The sequence below is a fragment of the Grus americana genome, chromosome 15 (assembly GCF_028858705.1).
Source record: "Grus americana isolate bGruAme1 chromosome 15, bGruAme1.mat, whole genome shotgun sequence".
Classification (NCBI taxonomy): Eukaryota; Metazoa; Chordata; class Aves; order Gruiformes; family Gruidae; genus Grus; species Grus americana.
Window position 1 is genome coordinate 15094422 of NC_072866.1, and position 20470 is coordinate 15114891.

General features: G+C 43.6%; 2 protein-coding genes across 8 annotated transcripts in view; one reads left to right on the plus strand and one right to left on the minus strand.

Moving 5' to 3' along the window:
• The window catches only part of TRRAP (transformation/transcription domain associated protein), a 98973-nt gene extending 89734 nt beyond the window's left edge, over positions 1 to 9239 (minus strand). For 2 of the 7 annotated variants that reach the window (XM_054843176.1, XM_054843177.1), the window contains exons 1-8: positions 8014 to 8044; positions 7657 to 7750; positions 6786 to 6936; positions 6387 to 6436; positions 2230 to 2340; positions 1547 to 1651; positions 1243 to 1326; positions 484 to 540 (exon numbers count right to left, since the gene is read on the minus strand). In XM_054843176.1, coding sequence (XP_054699151.1) covers positions 484 to 540; positions 1243 to 1326; positions 1547 to 1651; positions 2230 to 2340; positions 6387 to 6436; positions 6786 to 6885 — 507 coding nt within the window. In that variant the 5' untranslated portion in view covers positions 6886 to 6936; positions 7657 to 7750; positions 8014 to 8044. Of the gene's footprint in view, positions 1 to 483; positions 541 to 1242; positions 1327 to 1546; positions 1652 to 2229; positions 2341 to 6386; positions 6437 to 6785; positions 6937 to 7196; positions 7213 to 7656; positions 7751 to 8013; positions 8117 to 9188 lie in introns of those variants that run through there. The other 5 variants (XM_054843172.1, XM_054843171.1, XM_054843178.1 and 2 more) reach the window with 5 other exon arrangements.
• Positions 8779 to 20203, plus strand: TMEM130 (transmembrane protein 130). Its single transcript, XM_054843183.1, has 8 exons — positions 8779 to 9229; positions 11368 to 11658; positions 13494 to 13662; positions 14727 to 14896; positions 15464 to 15548; positions 17463 to 17665; positions 18717 to 18829; positions 19570 to 20203. The coding sequence occupies exons 1-8, from the start codon at positions 9154 to 9156 to the stop codon at positions 19744 to 19746; spliced, it is 1284 nt and encodes a 427-aa protein (XP_054699158.1). The 5' UTR covers positions 8779 to 9153; the 3' UTR covers positions 19747 to 20203.
• The last annotated feature ends 267 nt before the right edge of the window (positions 20204 to 20470 follow it).

A 20470-nucleotide genomic window follows, 5' to 3' on the forward strand; every position in this document is an offset into this window, starting at 1 on the left:
TCACTCCTACTACAGCAAGAAGTGGAAAAGCATCCCCAGCCAAGGTGGCTCTCCGGCTAAAGAAAAACATCCAGCCAGGTACTCTGTATCAGGTAAGAAGAGCAGGCAACGGCGTCCGCAGAGATCAAGCACACTAAAGAACTCTAGCTGCTGGAAAGTACATCACCTCACCCTTCCCGAAAAAGAAACCACATTTGGCTGCGCAGGTATCTCTGTAGTCAACTGATAAGTGCTTTGTAACAAAAGTGTAACTCAGTTATCTCATAGAAGTAATACTGTGCTAGAAACAGAAGGTTTTCTAATTCAAAATCTAAATTTCTCTGGTTTTAGACGTATTTTTGTTAAATATTTTTATTAAAACTATATTTACTTTGTATCACTAGATACAAAACTAATTACGTCAATATCTTTTAGAGATAAAATTAGAAATAAAAACTAGTTTTCTGACTATAGCAAGGGCAATTTAAGAAACAGAAAGCTTACCACTACTTTTGGAAGTTCCTTGTAAATCTGTTTCACAAAGTCCAAAAAATGATGTATCTAGGAAGGAAAAAGTCAGTTTACCATAAAGGGGAAAAAAAAAAAAAATCATAATTTTAGAATCTCTGTAGTCACCAGTAGAGTGTAATTTTCATGATATTTATGAAGAATCTGAAAGCATTCTCCTACTTCCTTCTGTTCTGCCAATATTAATTAGAATTGCACTTGGAAAGAATCCGATTTACCTATCATCTCAACATAGTTCCAATACAGTATTATTAGAAATAATTACTGTAAACCAACTAAGTTTTCAGAGGAGAAAATCAAGGAAAGAATAAAATAAAAATGCAAACTTCAAGTACTCCTTCATGAGTCACAGGAGAGAAACAAGGGAATGGGGGAAAAAACAATCATAATATTCCTTTTCCCAGATTTTCCTTTGACAAACTGAAAAGGCAATAATTCTCTTTCATTCAGTGGGAATTTTATTCCTTAGCCTAATCATATGGCCCATGAATACTTAAAGCAAAACCAACTAGGCTTTAACAGTTTGGTTTTTCCCAGGCGTGCTAGCACTATGCAATCCTCTCTTAAAAATTACTTTAAGGTAAAAAAAAAATAAATATATGGTTACCACAACAAGTCAGCCAACATAAAAGGACAGCAGGAAAAAACAAAAAAACCAAACAAACCCACTTGAACAAAATAACAATTCTGAAGAGCATAGCAGTAAGTTCTATACCGTATAGCAAGATTACTTACTTCTTGAGTGATTGCTGGTCGGAACTGTTTGTGCAATTCAATAATTATTCTTAAGCAAATCAGTACATTTTCTTCATTCTCCGTCTGAAAAAAAAAAAAAAAAAGAGACTCTTTAGTGAGCCTACTGCTGCGGTCTTCAACTACTCCACAAGTACTTCAAAACCCTATAAAATTATACTCATCTCACCAACATCCAAGTGCCCCATCAATATGAATTTGCATGAGCAAGATGCCTTTCCTTTGATATAACTTTACCTTACAGCCTTAGAGCATGGCTAAAATTTTAAGAAGAAAAAAAAAATACCTCTAGAAATCTAAACATCACAGACAGGATATTTTTGGTATGAAGACGAAGATGTTCATTTGTTGGTATTCTGTGGATTATTTCAAGCACTAGCTTTCGAAGTTGCTGTAGAAAAAAAAGAAAAAAGAAAGATATGATAGAACTTTTTAAAAGCCCACAAGAAACAATAATTTGTTGCAACATCTTTTCAGCTTAATACTTCTGCATGCTTAAAAAGAAAAAAAAGCCTTTTTTATTTCATGTAGACGTATGTTTATATACAAACACATAATGCTTCCTACTACCCACATATGTGAATAAGGCAAATTTAACAAATTTACAGTTGAAAAATGCAAGTTACCAGACTTTAAGGAACTCCATTTTAAGTATTTAATGACATATATTCAACTTTTGCCCTTAATTCCACAGTAAAGTCAGTAATTTCTAACGTGTCGTATTTCAGTGAGAAAGTCAATTCTGTTGCACCTAGTTTATCCTCATTTTTCATAGAAGTCCAGATTTACAAAGTTTATAAGTAACTTATTTAGAAACTGGACTTTTTCAATTTCGCTCCAAATGACAGACCTATTTTTAACAAGAAAGCCTGTACATAAATCAGTTTATTAGGTTAATCAAGTATTTCACTGAACAAGTCGTTTGCTGCACACATTGCAAAAAGGTAAGAGATGCTCCGCAGAGTCTACCTGTGCTGGCTTCTCCTGCAGAAACTGAACTTCTCCATCCTGTAGAAAGGTGAGAAACCTAGGGATGATGTGTTCCAGGAACGTAGAATATTGAGGGGATGATGTCACATTCTAATTAAGAACAAAAAACAAAAACCACCAAAAAATGGGGAGACATATAATAGACATTACACAGATGACATCAAGTTCCATTCAAAGTCACTATTAAACATTTTCAGCGACTTTTTAATAGATTCAGAGATTACACATCTGCACGCTACAGAGCGCTATTAGTGAAACACACAGAAGTGAATACAAATAAATTTCTTTCCTCCAATCCCAGCAGATTTCAGTATGATTTTTTTTCTATTTTAACACTGTCACCTCACATAGAAAATAAAATTGGCATAATACAGCTATTTTAAATGGGGAAATAAACCACACTAGATGTTCTTGAACAACAAAGATTGACAAGCACACTCACATTTCATTGCTCTAGGATGCCAGTGACTTTTCAGCCACTGTTAAATTGAGATTTTAGTTATTTCTGAAAATATTTGTACACACATATATCACCCAAACTGAGCATTACTTTTCACTGTGAAAATGATCCTGCACTACTGTCCACTTGTGAAGTCAGAAGAAATATTAGATGAGCAAGCTGCTTCTATCTGCAACTGCTGGATCTACCTTAAAAAAATAAATCTAGCTTGGCCACTCCAAGGTTTATTTGGAAACTCAGCTGTAGTTTATGTATGTGCTGTTAGGCAATTCTCTGAAGTATCTGTGATACGGAAGCATACTAGTCAGTTAATAAAGGTACAAATAAGAACTCAACATTTTTTTGAAAAAAATCTATGTAGGTATTTCAGGGGTTTATTCACATTATTTCTTGAATAACATAGAAGTCTTATAAAGCCATCTCCTTTTATAGATTTCCACTACTATTCTCTACTTCACAGTAAGATTTCGTTACACACAACCATAAATCGTATTACACTAGGCACTATGCAAACAAAGTTGGTTTTTTATCTCGAGGGCTTTCAGGAAAGCAGGCAGGTATCATAAGGGCACAAAGACATTTTAAATGCACATGCTGGTTTTGGCTGGGGTAGAGTTCATTTTCTCCACAGTAGCTGGTATGGGACTCTGGTTTGGATTCGTGCTGGAAACAGTGCTGATAACACGGGGGTGTGTTCCTAACTGCTGAGCAGTGCTTACACAGAGCCAAGGCCTTTGCTGCTCCTCACCCCACCCCACCCCACCAGCGAGTAACTGGGGGTGCACAAGGAGTTGGGAGGGGACACGGCCAGGACAGCTGACCCCAGTGGACCAAAGGGATATTCCATACCATATGACATCATGCTCAGCATAGAAAGCTGGAGGAAGAAGAAGGAAGGGGAGGATGTTTGGAGTGACAGCATTCATCTTCCCAAGTTACCATTACGCGTGCTGGAGCCCTGCTTTCCTGGGGATGGCTGAACACCTGCCTGCCCATGGGAAGTGGGGAATTAATTCCTTGGTTTGCTTTGCTTGTGCACATGGCTTTTGCTTCACCTGTGAAATTGTCTTTATCTCAACCCATGAGTTTTCTCACTTTTACCCTTCTGGTTCTCTCCCCCATCCCACCAGTGGGGGGTGAGCAAACAGCTGTGGGGGGTTAGTTGCCAGCTGGGGTTAAACCACAACAATGCAATATTATCAACAGCAGATTAGCCTGTGTCTTCACCTCAAAGGTCTTCTAAAGAAAGTCTGTCTGTGTCTTCTCCTCCTCCGCCTCCTCTATAGTCTTTCCAATTTTGAAACACTCCTAACCTTCCCAACTTTATGCCATAAGAATAGTCCTACTTTGGAGGAAGGAATAAAGAAAAGTTTCTAACAAGAAATGAAACGGGTATTCCACATTCTTGGAAAGTGGCTCACAAATCTGTTCAAGGAAAAGTACACCTTCACAAACCCAGCTTAAATTTCTGAAAGCACCATCTCTGCTAAACAGCAGAGAGCAGAAAATTAGCAGCACTCTTGCTCTCTATGAATTGATGTCTGAACCATACAAGAAACTAAAAACCCCACTACTCTAACCAAGTTTAGACTTATGCTGCAAACACAAATCAGAAGCAGCAATGGAGGTTGATTTGGGAAGCTTTCTCTCCTCCAAAACAGAGACTGGAAAGACAATGAATACACTCCTCTCTCCCCATGTGGAATCCAGAATCTCCAAGAAGAAATGGAGAAGGAAAAAATTCCCCCTCAAACAAATAATTTCTGAGAAACAAGATTCAAAACTACCAAATGTTTCCATCCAGAAATTGGTTTAGAACAGCAATATCCTCTCTGGCCCAGAACAAGGCCCTAACACACCTAGCCCAACAACTGGCACTGTCAAGCGGGTAACATCATGGTGAAGCACCTCAGTTTTAACCCTCATTTCAACAAGTCCTCCAGAATCACCAATCCATGTTCAGTCCTAATGCCAGCTAGAGACACATCCAGATCAATAATGCAGCCAACAGAATTGGAATGCTGCAACTTTCAACAAATAGCTAATTTTTGGGGGGAAATTAAAAAAAAAAAATCACTTGAAGTGAAAAAAAAAAACCCTACTGAACTTTATAGCTATTGGAAGCTGAAGTAGGTGATAGAGAAGAGTTAATAAGGAGACTATGGAAATAAGATGAAAAGAAACCATCGAGTATAAAAACATGCAACAATACTGTCCGCAACCTCCAAAGGAAAAAAGGAAACTAGAACTGTATTAGTGGTTCCTCTTGCTCCCTCATTTTCCAACAAATAGAACTGTACTTCAGCGTAAGTCATTTCATCATCTCTTTATGTAGGATCATGCTATAGAACCAAGTGAGTTCCAAGAGGAGAAACATACTCCATCTGGAACACTATCAAAACAAACACTGAAGAAGTTCTTCCCTACTGAAAACAAGAGCAAAGAGAATCAGCTAAGCCTTCAGATTTTAAACAGATCACTAGACTAAGTAAAAACTATTCTTTTACTCAGATAAATTGTTTCAGAGATAGGAGGTCAGCTTGAACAGATACAAAATGCCACAAGAATATTTTTCGATAGTTACTTATGGTAATACAAAGCTCTGCTCAGTCCGTGTGCATATAGATGCAGAACTGTCACAGACATCTACTTATTCACATATAGACACTCAGCAAGGATTAAATCTTTTACATTTTTTATAATGCAGTTACACCAGCTTTTAATGTATTATTCCACTACGCTAACCTGAACTAAACAAAAAAAAAATTCACTGGAAAGGAAATTCCACTGATAACTCAGAAACAATTAAAACTGGCACAGCTTTCAGCATCCAGCATCTGCTGGATCTAACTTTGCCTAAAGCTTACTCAAAAACATCCAAAGACATTAAAAAGGACTAGAACATGTATTTGTGTGTCCATATCACAGACTGAGATCACTTCAAATAAAGCAGGTAAGGACAGAATATGTTGTAGCGGTAGCACTTTTTCATTGCAACACGACTAAAAAACTAGATGCAGAGAGAATTACAGTGATTTTAAAATCTTGAACTTATTCTACAAAACAATAAATTCTCTATAATTTCAGAACAGACACATAATAACTAAGTATTCAACTAAAGTACAATTTCTGCTAACACAGGGTTGTTTTAACTCGTGTCTCCCCTTTTTTGTGCTGCTTCTCTAAACTTGATGGTCCATCACTATGCAAAAAATGTCACTGGAGCTACCTCTACTCCTGATGTCAGATTCTGCATCTGACAACTCCTCCCTCACTCCTATACTATGGGGCCTCTGCTTCATGAGGGCACCATACACATTTGAACTAAATAAAATACAGCTTTAAACAGATTTTATATCATTCAACAAAATTAAAGAAAAATCTATTAATTTACCTTTTTTAAATGCTTACTGAATAAAGATTAGAGAATGAAAGAGATCTCCAAGTCCAAATTTTGTAATTCTTCAGTAACCTAGCTAATTCCCAAATACAAGCCTAAAAACAATGACTTATAAGAATATAAATCATAAGTCACAAGATACTAATATATTAATATTTTAACCACATAACATCAGAAATCAAACCAACATGCACAACATCACTTCTTAAGCACAGGAAGACTGCCATTTCAGAAGGTTGGGGGGGTTTTGGGGGGGGGTGAGTTTTGTTAATTTACCTCAAAATTCTCGCTGACTTCTTGCATCATTTTCAATTTTGTTTCATCAGCTGAAAATGGAAATTTGAGCAAAAAAATTAAATGTAGAACTATATTATGAAAGAAAACATCAGAGTCATTGATCAAAGAAGCAATCAGATCTTATCAGTTTAGCTATCACCGCCCAGTTTTAAGGCACACAATCCTCACAACCAACCATCACACAACTGCACACACACACAGCTTGCTCACTTTGGCTCATGCAAGTATTATTCATCACTTTGCTTCTTCAAAAATCAATACTCAAATGAAATTCAAAGTGAATTTAACACACATTTATCAACTGTCTAAACAATGCTGCAATGTTTGTGAAACAAACTATCGAAGAACTGCAACTTTCAATAGAAAAAAGTATCTTACGTGTATTGACATCTGTAAGAGCAGCCACAAACTGAAGGTATTTTTTCATCAAAGTGGTTTGGTCCACCACCGTAGGCCCTTGTGCTGAAACGAATGCCATCTTGGAGGAGGAAGGCTCAGCTTTCAGTACGTAAAATCACGACCAACACACCTACAAAAAATTTTTTAAGTATTTCTTAGTTTACGCGGCTGGTTAATAGCAGCCATCACATCACCTACATCCATTCTTTTGACCTATTGAAGAGAACACATCTTTTCCAAAAACCACAACTGTCACATTTAGCTCGGCTTACAAATATAACCGCTAGCATGTGGTGCACTCAATACCATAGGAACACACTTCTAGATACAAGTTGGTTACCGGGCTCCTCACGCATTTAACCCTAAATTACACAGTGTCTAGGCACTAACCCGAACACGCTTCTGTCCCTGTAAAGTGGAATATCAACGGCACAAACATTCACGCGGTGTTTGGTTCGTCTCCCCCAGGAGCGGCCGCGGGCTCGGGGACGCAGCGGGCGCCTCACGCCTGTCACCCTGCCCGCGCCCCGGCCGGCCCCGAACGGACAGGTACCCCTGGCCGCAGCCCGACCCGCTGCCCAGGTGCCAGAGGCTGTCCTGCCGCCACGAGCTGCCGTTCTCGCTTGTAAAGAAACCCGAGATCAAATTTAGCTGCAAAGACCGGCGAACCTCTCTCCTCACCTCGGCGCTTTCCTGTCAGCTCTCCTGCACAGCCCGCTTCGGCCGAGCCGCCCTTCACGGCGCCCGCCGCGACCAAGAGCTGGGGCTGCCCCGCAAACACCCCCGCCCAGGTCCCCCCGCGGCTGCCCCAGGGCCGGGGCGCTGCCCGCAGGGCCCCGCGTCCCCTTACCTTCCCTTCCCCGCCGCAGGGCTAGCTGCCGCCGGGTCGCTCCCCGCTGCCAGGGCGCCATCACGCCGACTCCATCCCCGCCGAGGCGCCCGCCCTGTGAACACGGGCAACCCGTGAACGACCACAGTGACGCTTCCTCCCGCCCCTCAGCCCTCTCGGTTCCCGGCCGCGGCCCGAGGCCTCCGAGCGCCGTGCTGCTGGAGCTCCGGCCCCTTCCTCCTCCCCGCCGCGCGCCGGTTCACGCCCCACAGGCTGCGCTGCGCCAGGCCGGGCCGGGCCTCGCCTCCCGCCGTGCCGCTTCAGCTTCCGCCCGGGCCCCACTGAGGCGCTGCCGCCGCTGCCCCCAACGCTCCTCACCCCGCGGCTCCCCCAGCTCAGCCGGCCCCGGCCCCCCAGCTCCCTCCTTTGTTGCTCCCGGAGGCCGGCGGCAGCGCATGGGCGCAACGGAAGCGCCCGAGCCCAGTTCCGGCCGCCGCCTCCTCCCGCGCATCTCCCCGGGCGCAGGCGGGCCCTGAGAGGCATAGCACCGCCCGCTCCTCTCACCGCGCCCCGACGCGAAGGGACCCGTAACCCCCGGCCACTTTCTGCCCTGCCCCACCGCGGCAGCCTCGCCCCAGCCGGGAAGGGCGCCTGCCAGCTCCCGCCGCCGCCGCCGGGCAGCGCCGCCTGAGGCAAGGCCGGCCAGCCTCGTCCTTCCCCTCAGCCTCGGGCTCGCCGCTAACGCAGCGGGCGCGATGCCGCTAACAGCGGGCGAGGAGTTACCCCGGACAGACGCGGCCGCTGTCGGTGCCCCCGGCGGGCCAGGGTCCCTCCCGCCGAGGGCCCGCCCCGCCGCTGAAGCGCCGGCCCGAGGGAAACGGCGGCAGAAGCGGCTCCGCCGCGCCGGGGAACTGGGAGCAAAGCTGGGGGTGACGCTGATTCATTAAAAAAAAAAAAATGCAGGCAGGAGTAAGAAAGGGCTTCCCATAAGTACCTAAAAACCCAAGCCCTGCACTGCGTTTGTGAGAGCTCTGTGGCTCTCTCTAGAGCTCCCATCGCACACTTTGCCTTACGGGCTCCTCTCCAGGAGCCGCCAGCCTGGACGCTGAGCGACCGGGTAACCGCAGCCAAACTGCCCGCGGCTGAGCCGCCCTCGCCCCACCGGAGCCTGAACAAGGCTTTATCTTTGCTGTGTCGGCCACCGAACCAAAATACAAACTCTCCCGAACGCTCACCCGCTCAGAACTGTGCCCACCCTCTCTGCGGCTGGGCGGCATTTGTGCACGTTATTTATTTATTTTCTAAAATCCCCGGCGGTTTTGCAGCAGCCCGTTCCGTCGGCAAGACAAGCCCCCAGGAACTGCCCCCGGGAGAGGCTGGTTGGGCGCTGCCGCGGGGGAGCGGCCCGGGGGCGCGGACACGGACCCGGACGGAGGTGCCGCAGTACCGCGGGCGGCCTTGGGGGCAGCGCCCAGCCCCAGCGCGGCGAGACCGGCCGCGGCCCGGCGGTGCCTGGCCATGGCCCCCGCCGCCCCAAGCATGCTGCGGCTGACCTGCGTGGTGATGCTGCTCGGCCGCGCCGCCCCGGCGGCAGGTAAGGGGCCGCCCGTCTGCGCTGTCATCGCCGCCGGGGAGCGGTTCCTGGGAAGCGGGTGAGGGGGGTGAGGGAGGCTGCGGCGGCGGGGCGAGGGGGACGGCCCTCAGGCGTGAGCTGCTTTACTTGTGGGGATGGTGGTGGTTCCCCGCCCCGGCTTGCTAGCCATGACAGGGGATGGAGGCAGCTCCGGGCACCCTCTCGCCTCCCCAGGCTTTGGTCTCGGGCGCTGCGACCTTGGTGCTTGCGGTGAAGCTGGGGCGTCCCGAGGAGCCAGGGTTCTGCTTTGCACTTCCTAACCCAAAAGCTGCACTTCTGCTTCCTCCGTTTCCCAGCGCAGTGGGTCACAAGGCACCTGGGCAGCCTCTCTCTCTGGCTTTGGTAGCCTCGCAGTGCTGCATTTTGCACAGAGAGGTCGAAAGGGTAGAAGAAATCCCTGAATTGGATGAACTGTCTTGCTGTACTGGTGACTCACTGGGTGACCTTGGGTTAGTCACTTAATCTCCAACTATGGCAGCTATTGGGCTTCAGCATGGCCCTGGTCTGTAAAGCACCATGATAACCTCCAAGGAGACGTGCTAGATAAGCGTGAGGTAGCTGGCTATTTTTTTCCCAAGTTTTGCTAAAACAAAGTGGAGGATGGCCTGAATCTTCTAGAGACCTGAAACCTCTCTGTGCCAGATTTGATCAAATCACAAGCATTGCTCTGTTAACTCAAAAACCTGAACTCAGGGCTATTGCTTGCATTGTGAAATGGGAACAGTGGAATTGTTGCTCAGACAGTAATGACACAGTTACTCCTCACAGTCCTTTTGCATCCAGATTTGCTCAGCGCCTGCGATCTGTGGAATAAAATGTGGGCACTAAGTAGATGCCTCGGGTTCTCCTTCCCCCCCATCCCAAGCTGACGGGTGCAGGAAAGGCAGTACAGACGGGGGTTAGCTGACCCCAGTGCTCCCTCCACATTACAGGTCATGGATGAGTGAGAAATGCAGCTTCTGAAGCTCAAAGATCCAGGTCCCAGTTAGCAATCTGGTAGCTGCTGAGAGGAGAAGGGAAGTTCCCAGCATGAGAACCCCCACAGCTCTGCTGCTCTGCCCAGCGTTGCCCCATTGCTTGCCATGCAGAGCACTGATGCAGGGAGGGAACGTGCTCCATGTTGGAGGCAACCAACCAGATCCTGTTCCCAGCTCTGCCCCAATTCACAGCTTTCAGTGGTTGTTGCATTTCCTTTTGTTTGGGGGTTTGGGTTGTGGGGGTTTTTTAACACATACAAGTCATTTAATCTTGTTGCACTGCTATTTTTTGGAAAAACTGTATGTCCTTTCCATAAAACCCAACCTCACTCGTGCTCTGCCCATTGCAGTAGTTGTAAGAGCTGAAGTGAGTAGCTTGTGTAAACGTGGCAGGGAAGATAACAGTGAGCGATCCAAAGCAGCAGGGATGGTTCACTATCAGCGGTCCTGCGCTTGTCACGCCTTGCTGTTCCCAGGCATGAAAGTCAGAAAGCAAGAACCCTGGTTTTGCCCTTCTGGAGTACACTGATCTGCCACTGAGGCATGGTACGAGTTTCAGTTACAGTGGGATTTTTGGTCCTTCCCTGGAAAAGGAAGTCAATGGTGGACCATAGAGACGAAGCAGCTGGCACTGAGGCTTTTTTGTTCAGTTAGGAGGAAGGTGGGGGAGACTTGTGGGTCAACAGAGCTGCCAAAGGAATCTACTGGATGAAATCATCCCTGAGTTTGAAAGTTCATGAGATTAGAGCTGAGCTTGACTTTCTTCCAGTAGCTGGAAGTTTAGTGACGCTGAACCTACAGCCAGCGCCCAGCTCTGCCTATAAAACCTCATCAAAGTTTTTGTAATGTTCTAGTCTGAAGCTCCCTTCTACTATTAACATTTCTAGGACCCATTCTAACATGTTATTTAATGCTACTTGTTCGAACTCAGATATACAAGCAACAGTTTCTGTTCCAGGTTTCTGAATGGCGGTTTAAAAAAAAGGTGGTGAAGTCTGCTGGGATGAGTGTCGTTGTGAATCACATAACTACAGCTGACTAATTAAACCATGTAAATAAATAAATATAATAAAAAATATGGTACAACAAGGTTTGGCGTTTTTTTTCTTCTGATTTCCACAGAGGAGTATGGTCTGGAAATAACCAACAATGGTCCCATCACAACGGGAGCTCAAGCTACTGTTCACGCCAGTCTAAGTATAAAGAATGACAGTGTTGCATCAAACTTTTATCACTTCAACTGGATTTATGCTCCTCTGATTCTGATAGAGAAATCTGAGCAGCGGTTTAACTCCGTAATTAATGTGACCGGTGAATTTCCTGGGACTTTTCCTGTATCTGTCTGGGTGACTCATCGAAACTGTTGGTTATGTCGGCCGGTTGCTAGAAATGTCACCGTGCTTCAGATTACAGGTAAAGTAGCTTTACAGTGTCTACGTCTTCAGGAATTCAGTATACTTCAGGATGCTCACTGCCTTTGCTACCATCAGAAAAATGAAAGCCAGGTGTAAATATGGCTTCTGCCAACAGAGTTTGATTTGTGTAGCCCTTTGATCGAAGGTGGGTTTGGATGGACTAACTGGGTCATGATGTAGTTTACCTACATCCAGGAACCAGGTGTGATCCTGCCCGTGTTTTCCTGCCTCTGTCACTTAGAGAAACTGAAGCAGAAACCAGATACTTCAGCAGCTGCAGTTCGTGCGTCAGCATTGTTCAGTGATGTCCAGGCTCCTAAACCAGTGCTTCCCATACTGCTTCCCAGCATTTCTAGTCCTAAAGTTAGGGAGACTAGCAGCAGTGACAACCTACTGATTTTCCCTGTTGCATGACAAAAACTGAGGCCATCAGCACAACAGAGCCATGACATTTTCTTTTAACGCTCTGACAGACTGTATTGAAATTGGATGGGAAGCCGTGGCTGCATTTCCAAATACTGCTAAGTGCAAATTCAGCTCACTGGGAATATTCATATCCATAAATAGGCTTTTTTTGACAAATTGACCAATAGTGCGGTATGGTTAACCTAATCTCTGATACAGGGATTGACATGAAATATCACCTGACTACCTCCCGCAATCCCTTCTTTCAGAGACTAGTAACCACGTCCCTCCGACCACAGGTCCCAGCACTCTACTTACACGCTCCAAAACAGACCCAGCTCCCAGCCGAAGATAAGGACATGTATGAGGACAAAAGAGCTGACCATAGGGCGTAGCTGACATTTTGGGGAATAGCTATTGAGATTTTTCTCTGAGAAACACCAAGCTTTATAAAAGTATCTTTTCTCTCCTAAGAACTGCTGCCTTGCTGAATATTTACTTATTCCTTTCTCGCTTTGCACTTACATTCTCATGCCACAAGCAAAAGGGATAGAAGCTTTCTATAGCTGTGAAAGGTAAGATCCCGGTGTACCCTTCTGCCTTCCCCAAGCAAGAGCAGCCACAGGGGCTTCACTGCCAATAACTCTCAGAAATTACAACCCCCATTAGTTCTGCATTACCAGCCCCGTTCTGAAGCAGTAATTGTGATTCTTACTTGTGCATCATCAAGAGAACAGTTAACCAGATTTAATGAATTGTTAACAGGGTACAAGTCTGTTACTGGTAATTAATATCCCATTAATTTTGTAATGAGTTGATAAGTGTGTCATCATCATACTTATTTATTCATAGGTTAGAGAGGTCTTTTTAGATCAGCTTTTGCCAGTCCTTGTAAACAATCTTGAGCATAGGATCTCTTGCAGACAGCAAAATCAAAATTTCACCTTTTCTGTATTCACAATATATAGCGCATCTGTTATTCATTTCTGTGGAAGCAGCTAAAACTAAAACCCAAAAACCAGCAACATAAAAACCCCATAAAACAAACAAAACCCCCACCCCAAACATGAAGGGTGTATATACTGGTTTGATTCTGAGTCCTTTGATCTAGATACTTGAAGTTAATCTCAGTTCTTTTTAAATCAATACAAAAAACTGATATTGACCTCAATCAGTCCAAGATTATTTCTCTTAGTTCCATTAGAAGCTTTATCATGACCCATTGTATAACCCTAAATAAGTAATTTAAGCTCTCTGCCTCACTAAGACATGTAACAACACTAATAGATATAAAATGCACTGAACCACTTGGACTAGGAAGCAGAAAGACTTACGCAGTGCATTTTCAATACTGCTTTGATACTCACGCAGAGCATGCTGTAAAAGCGATCTATGCTGTCATTCTTTCTCCACCTTATTATTCTGCAGAATTTATCACAGGGAATCTTACCATTGCCCAGATAGAAGACAGTAGATTTATCACGCGTGGTTCTAGTTCCTCCATGAGTGCCGTGACCCGGATTTCTTTCTGTCTTCATGACCCAAGCCATTACTTCAAGTCAGCATCATTTGTCTACAACTGGGATTTTGGAGATGGGTAGGTGTGGTTACTTTGTTTGCTTTAATGAATATTCAAGATGGCTCTGATTCAGATGCTCATCTAGAGAAAATCCTGATTAAATCAGAGTCAGTTGGTACATTCTTAGCATGTCGACCAGGTGAATTACGGAAACTTTGGCACAGACGTCACTGCATATTCACAAAAAGGTGATGTTTTGAAGACCTACATTTCTTGTTGAAATATATGCTTAGGTGTATTACTGTGTGTGCAATGAGCTGAACTGATCTGAATGAATTGGAAAAAGTAACTTATTGTAAATTGTTATTTTAAAACATCATTATGCCTGCAGATCTCCATTAGCAGGTTGTTGGTTTTGAATACAAGAATAATTTGTCCACTTAAGGAAAATGGAAGCAGCATACTGTCTTGCGGTTGGGCAGTCAGTAAGTAGCTGTTACTATGACCAGCTACTCGTAAATATACGACAGCTTGGGTGAGGAGCTTTTGAAAGTGGCTAGGTCTCTCCAATAATATGGATGTGCACGTTAACACACACCTGATAACAAAATGGAGGGGAAAAAACCCCAACATAGCTCATAACCGTCAGAAATAAACCCGTGAGTAGTATCTAGCCCTTAAGCCACTCTGCAGTAGGGAGGAAAAAAGACCTGCAGTTATTTTCCTTCTCTGAGGATGAATATATGTCCAATACAAATAAGTTTGTGCAAATAGAAATGTAAGCTTTAGTCTCTGAATACGAAAGTTTTTTGTTCTTTGTTACCCGCCTTAGTGCTTCGGGTAGCTTATAGTCCGCTTGCTATAATGGTAGTTTCCATACTTTACTGACTATTCTTATTCCATTTTGTGAATTTTTTTAGCATTATCTTTAGTTTCTTTGAATAAAAATGCATAAATATACTCTAGGTCTTATACTGATTGTAGTTTTATTGGTAATGCCATGGACATTAATCCTCACTGATACCAGCTGTAGCATTGTCTATAAAGAAAATATATTTGAACTTGTTCCTTTTTAAATCAGAAACATGCAAGGACTTGGTAAAAGGCAATTTTGATCCTAAATCTTTTCATGTTATACACAGAGTTTATCAGATTACCAAGGAACCCTTTGTCTACTATAACTGCTCTACCATGGGCAATCGCACGGTACATCTGAAAGTCATAGCTGAATGGGAGCAAATTGGAAGCATCATACATGAAAGAGAAACGGTGCAGAAAACTGGTGATTTTACCACTGCCCTGGAGCTGTTAGGTAATTATAAAACATTTTGCATATTCAAAACAGAACTTGCTATATATGTACAGATACAATCTAGCTTTAATGTGATAATACAACTTCAGCATTTTCACGTGCAAGAACTGGTCAACATTATTCAACGAAGAGTTTCCATTGCAAAATGGACTTTGCGCTGTTCTAGTGCAGAAAAAATGGGGGGACATATGTAAGATCTTCCTCACATACACTTAAAACTTACAATAAAATGCTTACGGTAAGTTATGAAGGATCTGTCTGTTCAATTTATGCTGGCTATCTCTAAAAAATAAGCATTAGGAAAGTCTCATTGATTTGATCAGCTTCTGGAGCAAATAAACACATAAGTAAAAATTTAAAGGAATAATAAGGTAGTTGATTATATACTAAAAAAAATCATAAAACATTCAGAAAACTTACAACTCTACTAGTAGGATTCCTTTTTGGGTGTGTGACAAGTATTATTATTTGTGTGATGATGCAACTAAAATCTGCAGTCTACAAAAACAAACCAGTTAATTTCAAGTTTACATGTGGAGTGTGACGTGCTTTTTTGCTTCCTCTCAGATGCTGTTAAAAGTATTAATGTAGTGGGCTCCAGAGAGACTCATGTGATGGAAAACTTGAGTTTATCTCTTCATATCAACGGCACGTAAGTAGCAAACACAACTTCCCCCCAAAAGCATTGTCTATTTAAGTGTTTTTCCCCACTGTTTCCTTAAAGTAGTGAGTTGCACCCCACAGAATTGTTTCTTAAAACAAAAAGAAATTTCGTTTGAACAAAATACTGTTGAATATTGCTTTTTCCTGACTTGAAATACCATGAACTCTAAGAGCCTGAAAGAGCCTGCATCTTTACAGAAAAGTAGAATCCTCCTATGTAAAGCAAATGTTAGTTTTATATCTTTGTCAAGAGCATATTAAAAGAGAACTAGCCATAGAAATATAGTTGAAATAATTACATCTTAAAACTTCCTTTTGAATGTTTCTCCTTGACCAATTTCCCTAGCACTAAATTAAACCGTAAGCTAAGGGACAGGATGTCCTGTTCAATAGCAGCCACCTGTGACTGGCACACGGGAGTAGGGGTTTTAGGAAGAATTTTGGCAAAGGTAAGATTGCCACAAGATGAGTAAGATGGAGAGGCTTCATGCAGTGAGGATCATAGGAACGTTGGAGAGTCACGAGCACGTTGATCCTAGCACAAGCTTTCTCAAGCTGCAGTATTTAGAACACATGAGGTTTTTTGGTATGGCAGAAGCATTTTAAATACCACTGAAACAGTCGGGAAAGCTCCTTCACCATAACAACTTCATGACTGCAGAAGTGACTTATTCTCCAGAAGAGTGACACTTTCACGTTCTGCTGCTGGGAGCTGTTTAGCCTAATGCCGCATTTAAAAAAACCAAACCCACCGCCAACCCAAAATAGATCAGTGCTGTAGGACCAGTGAGCAGCACCCAACGCAGAGTCATTTGCCAAAGGCATAAATAGTCCCAATAGACAAAGCAGCAGAGTTTGCGTTCAGAAGGTGAACGGCACATTGGCAGGCGTGGAAACTGGAGATGGCAAGTACATACAAACAGCCAAAACCCATTGCAGGCAAACTTGAGATCCCTAAAAGCAGGCTTGGTTTTAGGGTGGACAATGTTTGGCAGACCTAGCCTCCTAGCCGCAGGACTGGGACTGATGCAATAGGAGTTTATGATACAAAAGCAACAACAAAGGCTTGAGAGATGGGTTATCAAAAACAAGGCTAGAAAATGAGCTAAACGCATAAGCACGCTGCTTGCTTTAGCAGAGAATGTCCTAAAGAGATAAGGAACAAAACACTAGTAAGACAGGGTGAAGAAAAGCTCTATCTGTTGTCAGAATCAAAGTCCATAGCACATAAGGTGAATCCAAGCAGAATCAGTCGGAACGAGGGTCTGAAAATGTAAATAAAAGGCATCAACTAGACATGGTGAGAAGACACATGGCCATAAAATGGATAGCACCTAGATTGCCTGAGAGCAAATAAAAACCTTTTTGTTATTGTAAGGGGTACTGTGATGCTTGCAATTTATTTACCTTTTCCAGCTATTAGTCCATTGTACGGAGCTCATCTTACATTCTTTCCAGTTTTGGTTGTTGGGGTTTTTTTAATCAGAAAGGTCTTGGATGTGCTTCAGTAGCACAGACAGTGATTTCTTCTGGTGAGAAGAATAAAGAAAAAACAACCTATACTCCCTTGGAAGTGCAGGGAAAAAAAATTCCTTTTATCTTTATCGGAGAAGGACTACGGGGTTTTCCACACACAATGGCCTTCCTATGACCCACGCAGGTATTTAGCTCCCAGCTGAAAGGCTTGCTTTTATAGAAGCATCACAAAGAACTTTTTCAGTTGACAAATGCTATAAACCAAACGATTGTGCAGCTAATTACTTCTCTATTTGTATTTAGATTAAGTTCATTATTTGCAAAATTATTATGCTATTTTAACCAAGTGATTCATCAGCTCTTAGCTGAAATTTTTGCAAAGTTTTCACCTCTTTTTTTTTTTTCCTTTTTGCCTTTGTCATTTCAGCCCGCCGCTAGCATTATGCTGGCTTATAAAGGCCGAGTGCATTCCACTGGAAGGTGAAAAATGCCATCTGGTGGTGATTAATGGCTCCTGCTACAATCTCAGCCATACCTTCAGCGACGCTGGACAGTATTGCCTCAGCGTCAGAGTGGAGAACGGCGTGACGATGCTGCAGACATACCATGAAATAAAAGTGTGGCCAACAGGTGAGGAGCAGCTGGTCTGAGCAGCATGGACATTCCCAGCTGTCAGGGAACGGACAGTCTCAGACATGTCAGGGACAGTTATGGATTAACCAGCCTGCAGATGAGGTTTCTGGAAGCTGGTATATGTCCCTAAAAGCATAGGAAGGATGAAGAGAAAGGAGAGCCTATAATGTGCCTACTGTAATTGCTCTGAGGTTCTTGCATCCTGTTGAACCCTTAGTCTCAAGAGTGTCTTGAAGCTAATGAGTTCCCTGGGAAGGCTGAGTTACTTAAATTACATATTTTTCAGTTTAAATAATCTGGCTTTTGTAGTTAGAGAGGATAACTAGGAAAACATATATGTCTGTAACACTCCCTTCATTAAGCAGTCTCAAGTCTCCTTTTTTTTTTTAGTTGAGTTATGGTTTATTTAAGGGTAAATTTTCTAGGCTTCCATTTCATTACAGGTTTCTGTCCCCCCAGCCAGCAATCCCTGCTGGCTCCCCCATGCCTGCTCACACACATGCCCTGAATTGGGTCCCCGAATCCTCTGAGAAAGTGGTTAGGTGGCCAAGAGGACCAGACCAGGAGACAGCCCAGCTGTGACACAGAATATTGTACCATCTCACCGTGGGCCAGCACGCGTATACAGCCAGGGCAGCCCACTCCAGACGGCACCAGTGTGTGTTCAGGGCTAAGGGTGCAAATCCTCTTTGCTGGAGGTTGCCAGCTGCTCTGAAGATGAGGTTCCTTCCTATCCTCTTGTAGAGGTACCAACACCCTGCGGAGTTTGGGCTAACGTGTGTAACTGGGTGGGGTTTTTTTAGGCTGTTCAAGGGAAAAGAGGGGTAAAAAGGGAAAGACCATTACAGCCTCACAACCTCACATTCCCACTTCTGAGATTTCAGAAAGACCTGAAGTGGTCTGGGCTGAAAACTTTATTCCCTGTTACACAGATGTCCTTTGTTCTAAAAATAGGAAAACTTCTCCTAAAACATCGTCTCCTTCTCCCTGTTGCCTCTTCCCAGTGTATTGTATCACTCCAGGAATGTGCCCTTGTGCTCTTTCCTAGGGATCCACCCGGCTTTCTTCGTCCTGCTCTGCATCGCTCTGGCTTCAGTGATGCTAGGACTGGTGCTGTACACAACCTTTCGAAGTAACACACAACAAAAAGATCTCGTGGAGGTATTCAGTTACTCTTACTTTGAGCTGGGATAGAAATTAGATACCTTTCGGCCATGTCCCTTCTTTAATCCCCAGACAAACAGAGCAGGAGGGAGCATTTCCCTGGTATGTCTGATCCGTTCCATGGAAAAATCGGAACAGTGCAGGCAAACACTGTAGGCAACAGGCATGGTTCTGGCTTGTTGCAGAGAGCTGTAACTATAATTCAAGTTGCCAGGGCTATCACAGGCAGTTTGTTAATATTCCCAAGCAGGTGCTTGCATTGAAGTGTCCCTTCCAGAGGATCTCCATCAGAGTGGTTACGTGAAGAAAGCGGGGATGGTGAGAGAGGATACAGGATAGTAAAAAAGGGTATGTTACCTAAAGCGGCACTAAATGGCCACCTGACCCTAGTGTGTGACCTTTATCTTCCCAGCTCCCTTCCATCTCTGGTGCAGCTTTCACTTGCTACATTATCATATTTGTAAGAAGCACGAGCTCCTAAATCAAAGGTAGCTTTCTTGGCCCTTTGGAAAGTATCCAATACACTTTACATCACGCCACAATATGAATAATATACCTCTAGAGAGACTGCCTGTGAGCCAGGTGTGCAGCAGGTATAAATCAGAAATCTCTTTGAAGTTGGTGACTGAAACTGGTTGAGGACCAAGTGCCATTTCTGGCCCAAAGTATTCTTGCTGGACTCACTTGAGCCAGTAGGACCCAAATTAAAAATGATCTCTTTGATGTTCCTTTTCCAGGTAGCTGACTTCGACTTTTCTCCACTGTCTGATAAAAACCTGTCTTCTCATTCAGAGTCAGGCTGTGGCCAAATATGTTGCAGATCATGTTTTCCTCATTCATCTCAAGAAGCTGCCAGGGAGAGTCATGAACTTCTACATTCTTTTTACAAGCCAGTCAAAACATACACAGTGTGAAGAACACAATTGCACTTTGGTTACACTAACTGCTGAGTTTAACTTTCTCACTTACGACGAGTTAAAAGCCCAGTGCTGCATGGATGGTTTGGTTTTGCCAATGCAATGAAGTTAACCACTTTAAGTCCAGCACTTGAGTGTTTCACTCTCTGAACTAAAAAAAAGCAAACCCTGAAACACAGTAAAAGTAGCTTTGTATTTTTAAATTATACGGGTGTATACATTTACAGCTGTAAATACAGCATTTTATTCTTATGAAAGATTGTTTTATGTGCAGGCTTGCTACACTCACTACCTCTTGTAATTTCTCTGTTCCTTCTGCTGTCTGTTTCAAAGAGAATGCTTAAGACAAACACACCTCTCTCTCCTGTGTTACAACAATATTACTGGAAATGGAAGTCACACAAAATGTTGTTGAATGTGTATTTGTTCTAGGAAGGAACTGACTTACCCAGGTTGAGAAAGGCCTAGGTGCTTCCAATGAACCATACTACCTAATTATGTTGTCTTTTTGCCTCCTGTCTTAAAAGACCCTTTTTTAAGTTCATGGGCTTCTGTGGGACGGTAGTGGCTGGTGACCTGCCCACGGAGAGCTAGCTGCTAGCAGTAGTTTGGTAGGATTGCAGCATCTGCTGTAGAACACTCCACATCTCCAACACTTCGTGAAGTACTACACCACTCTAATCTGTGTAAGTAGCTTTTTTTTTTCCAGGCTATTCATGCT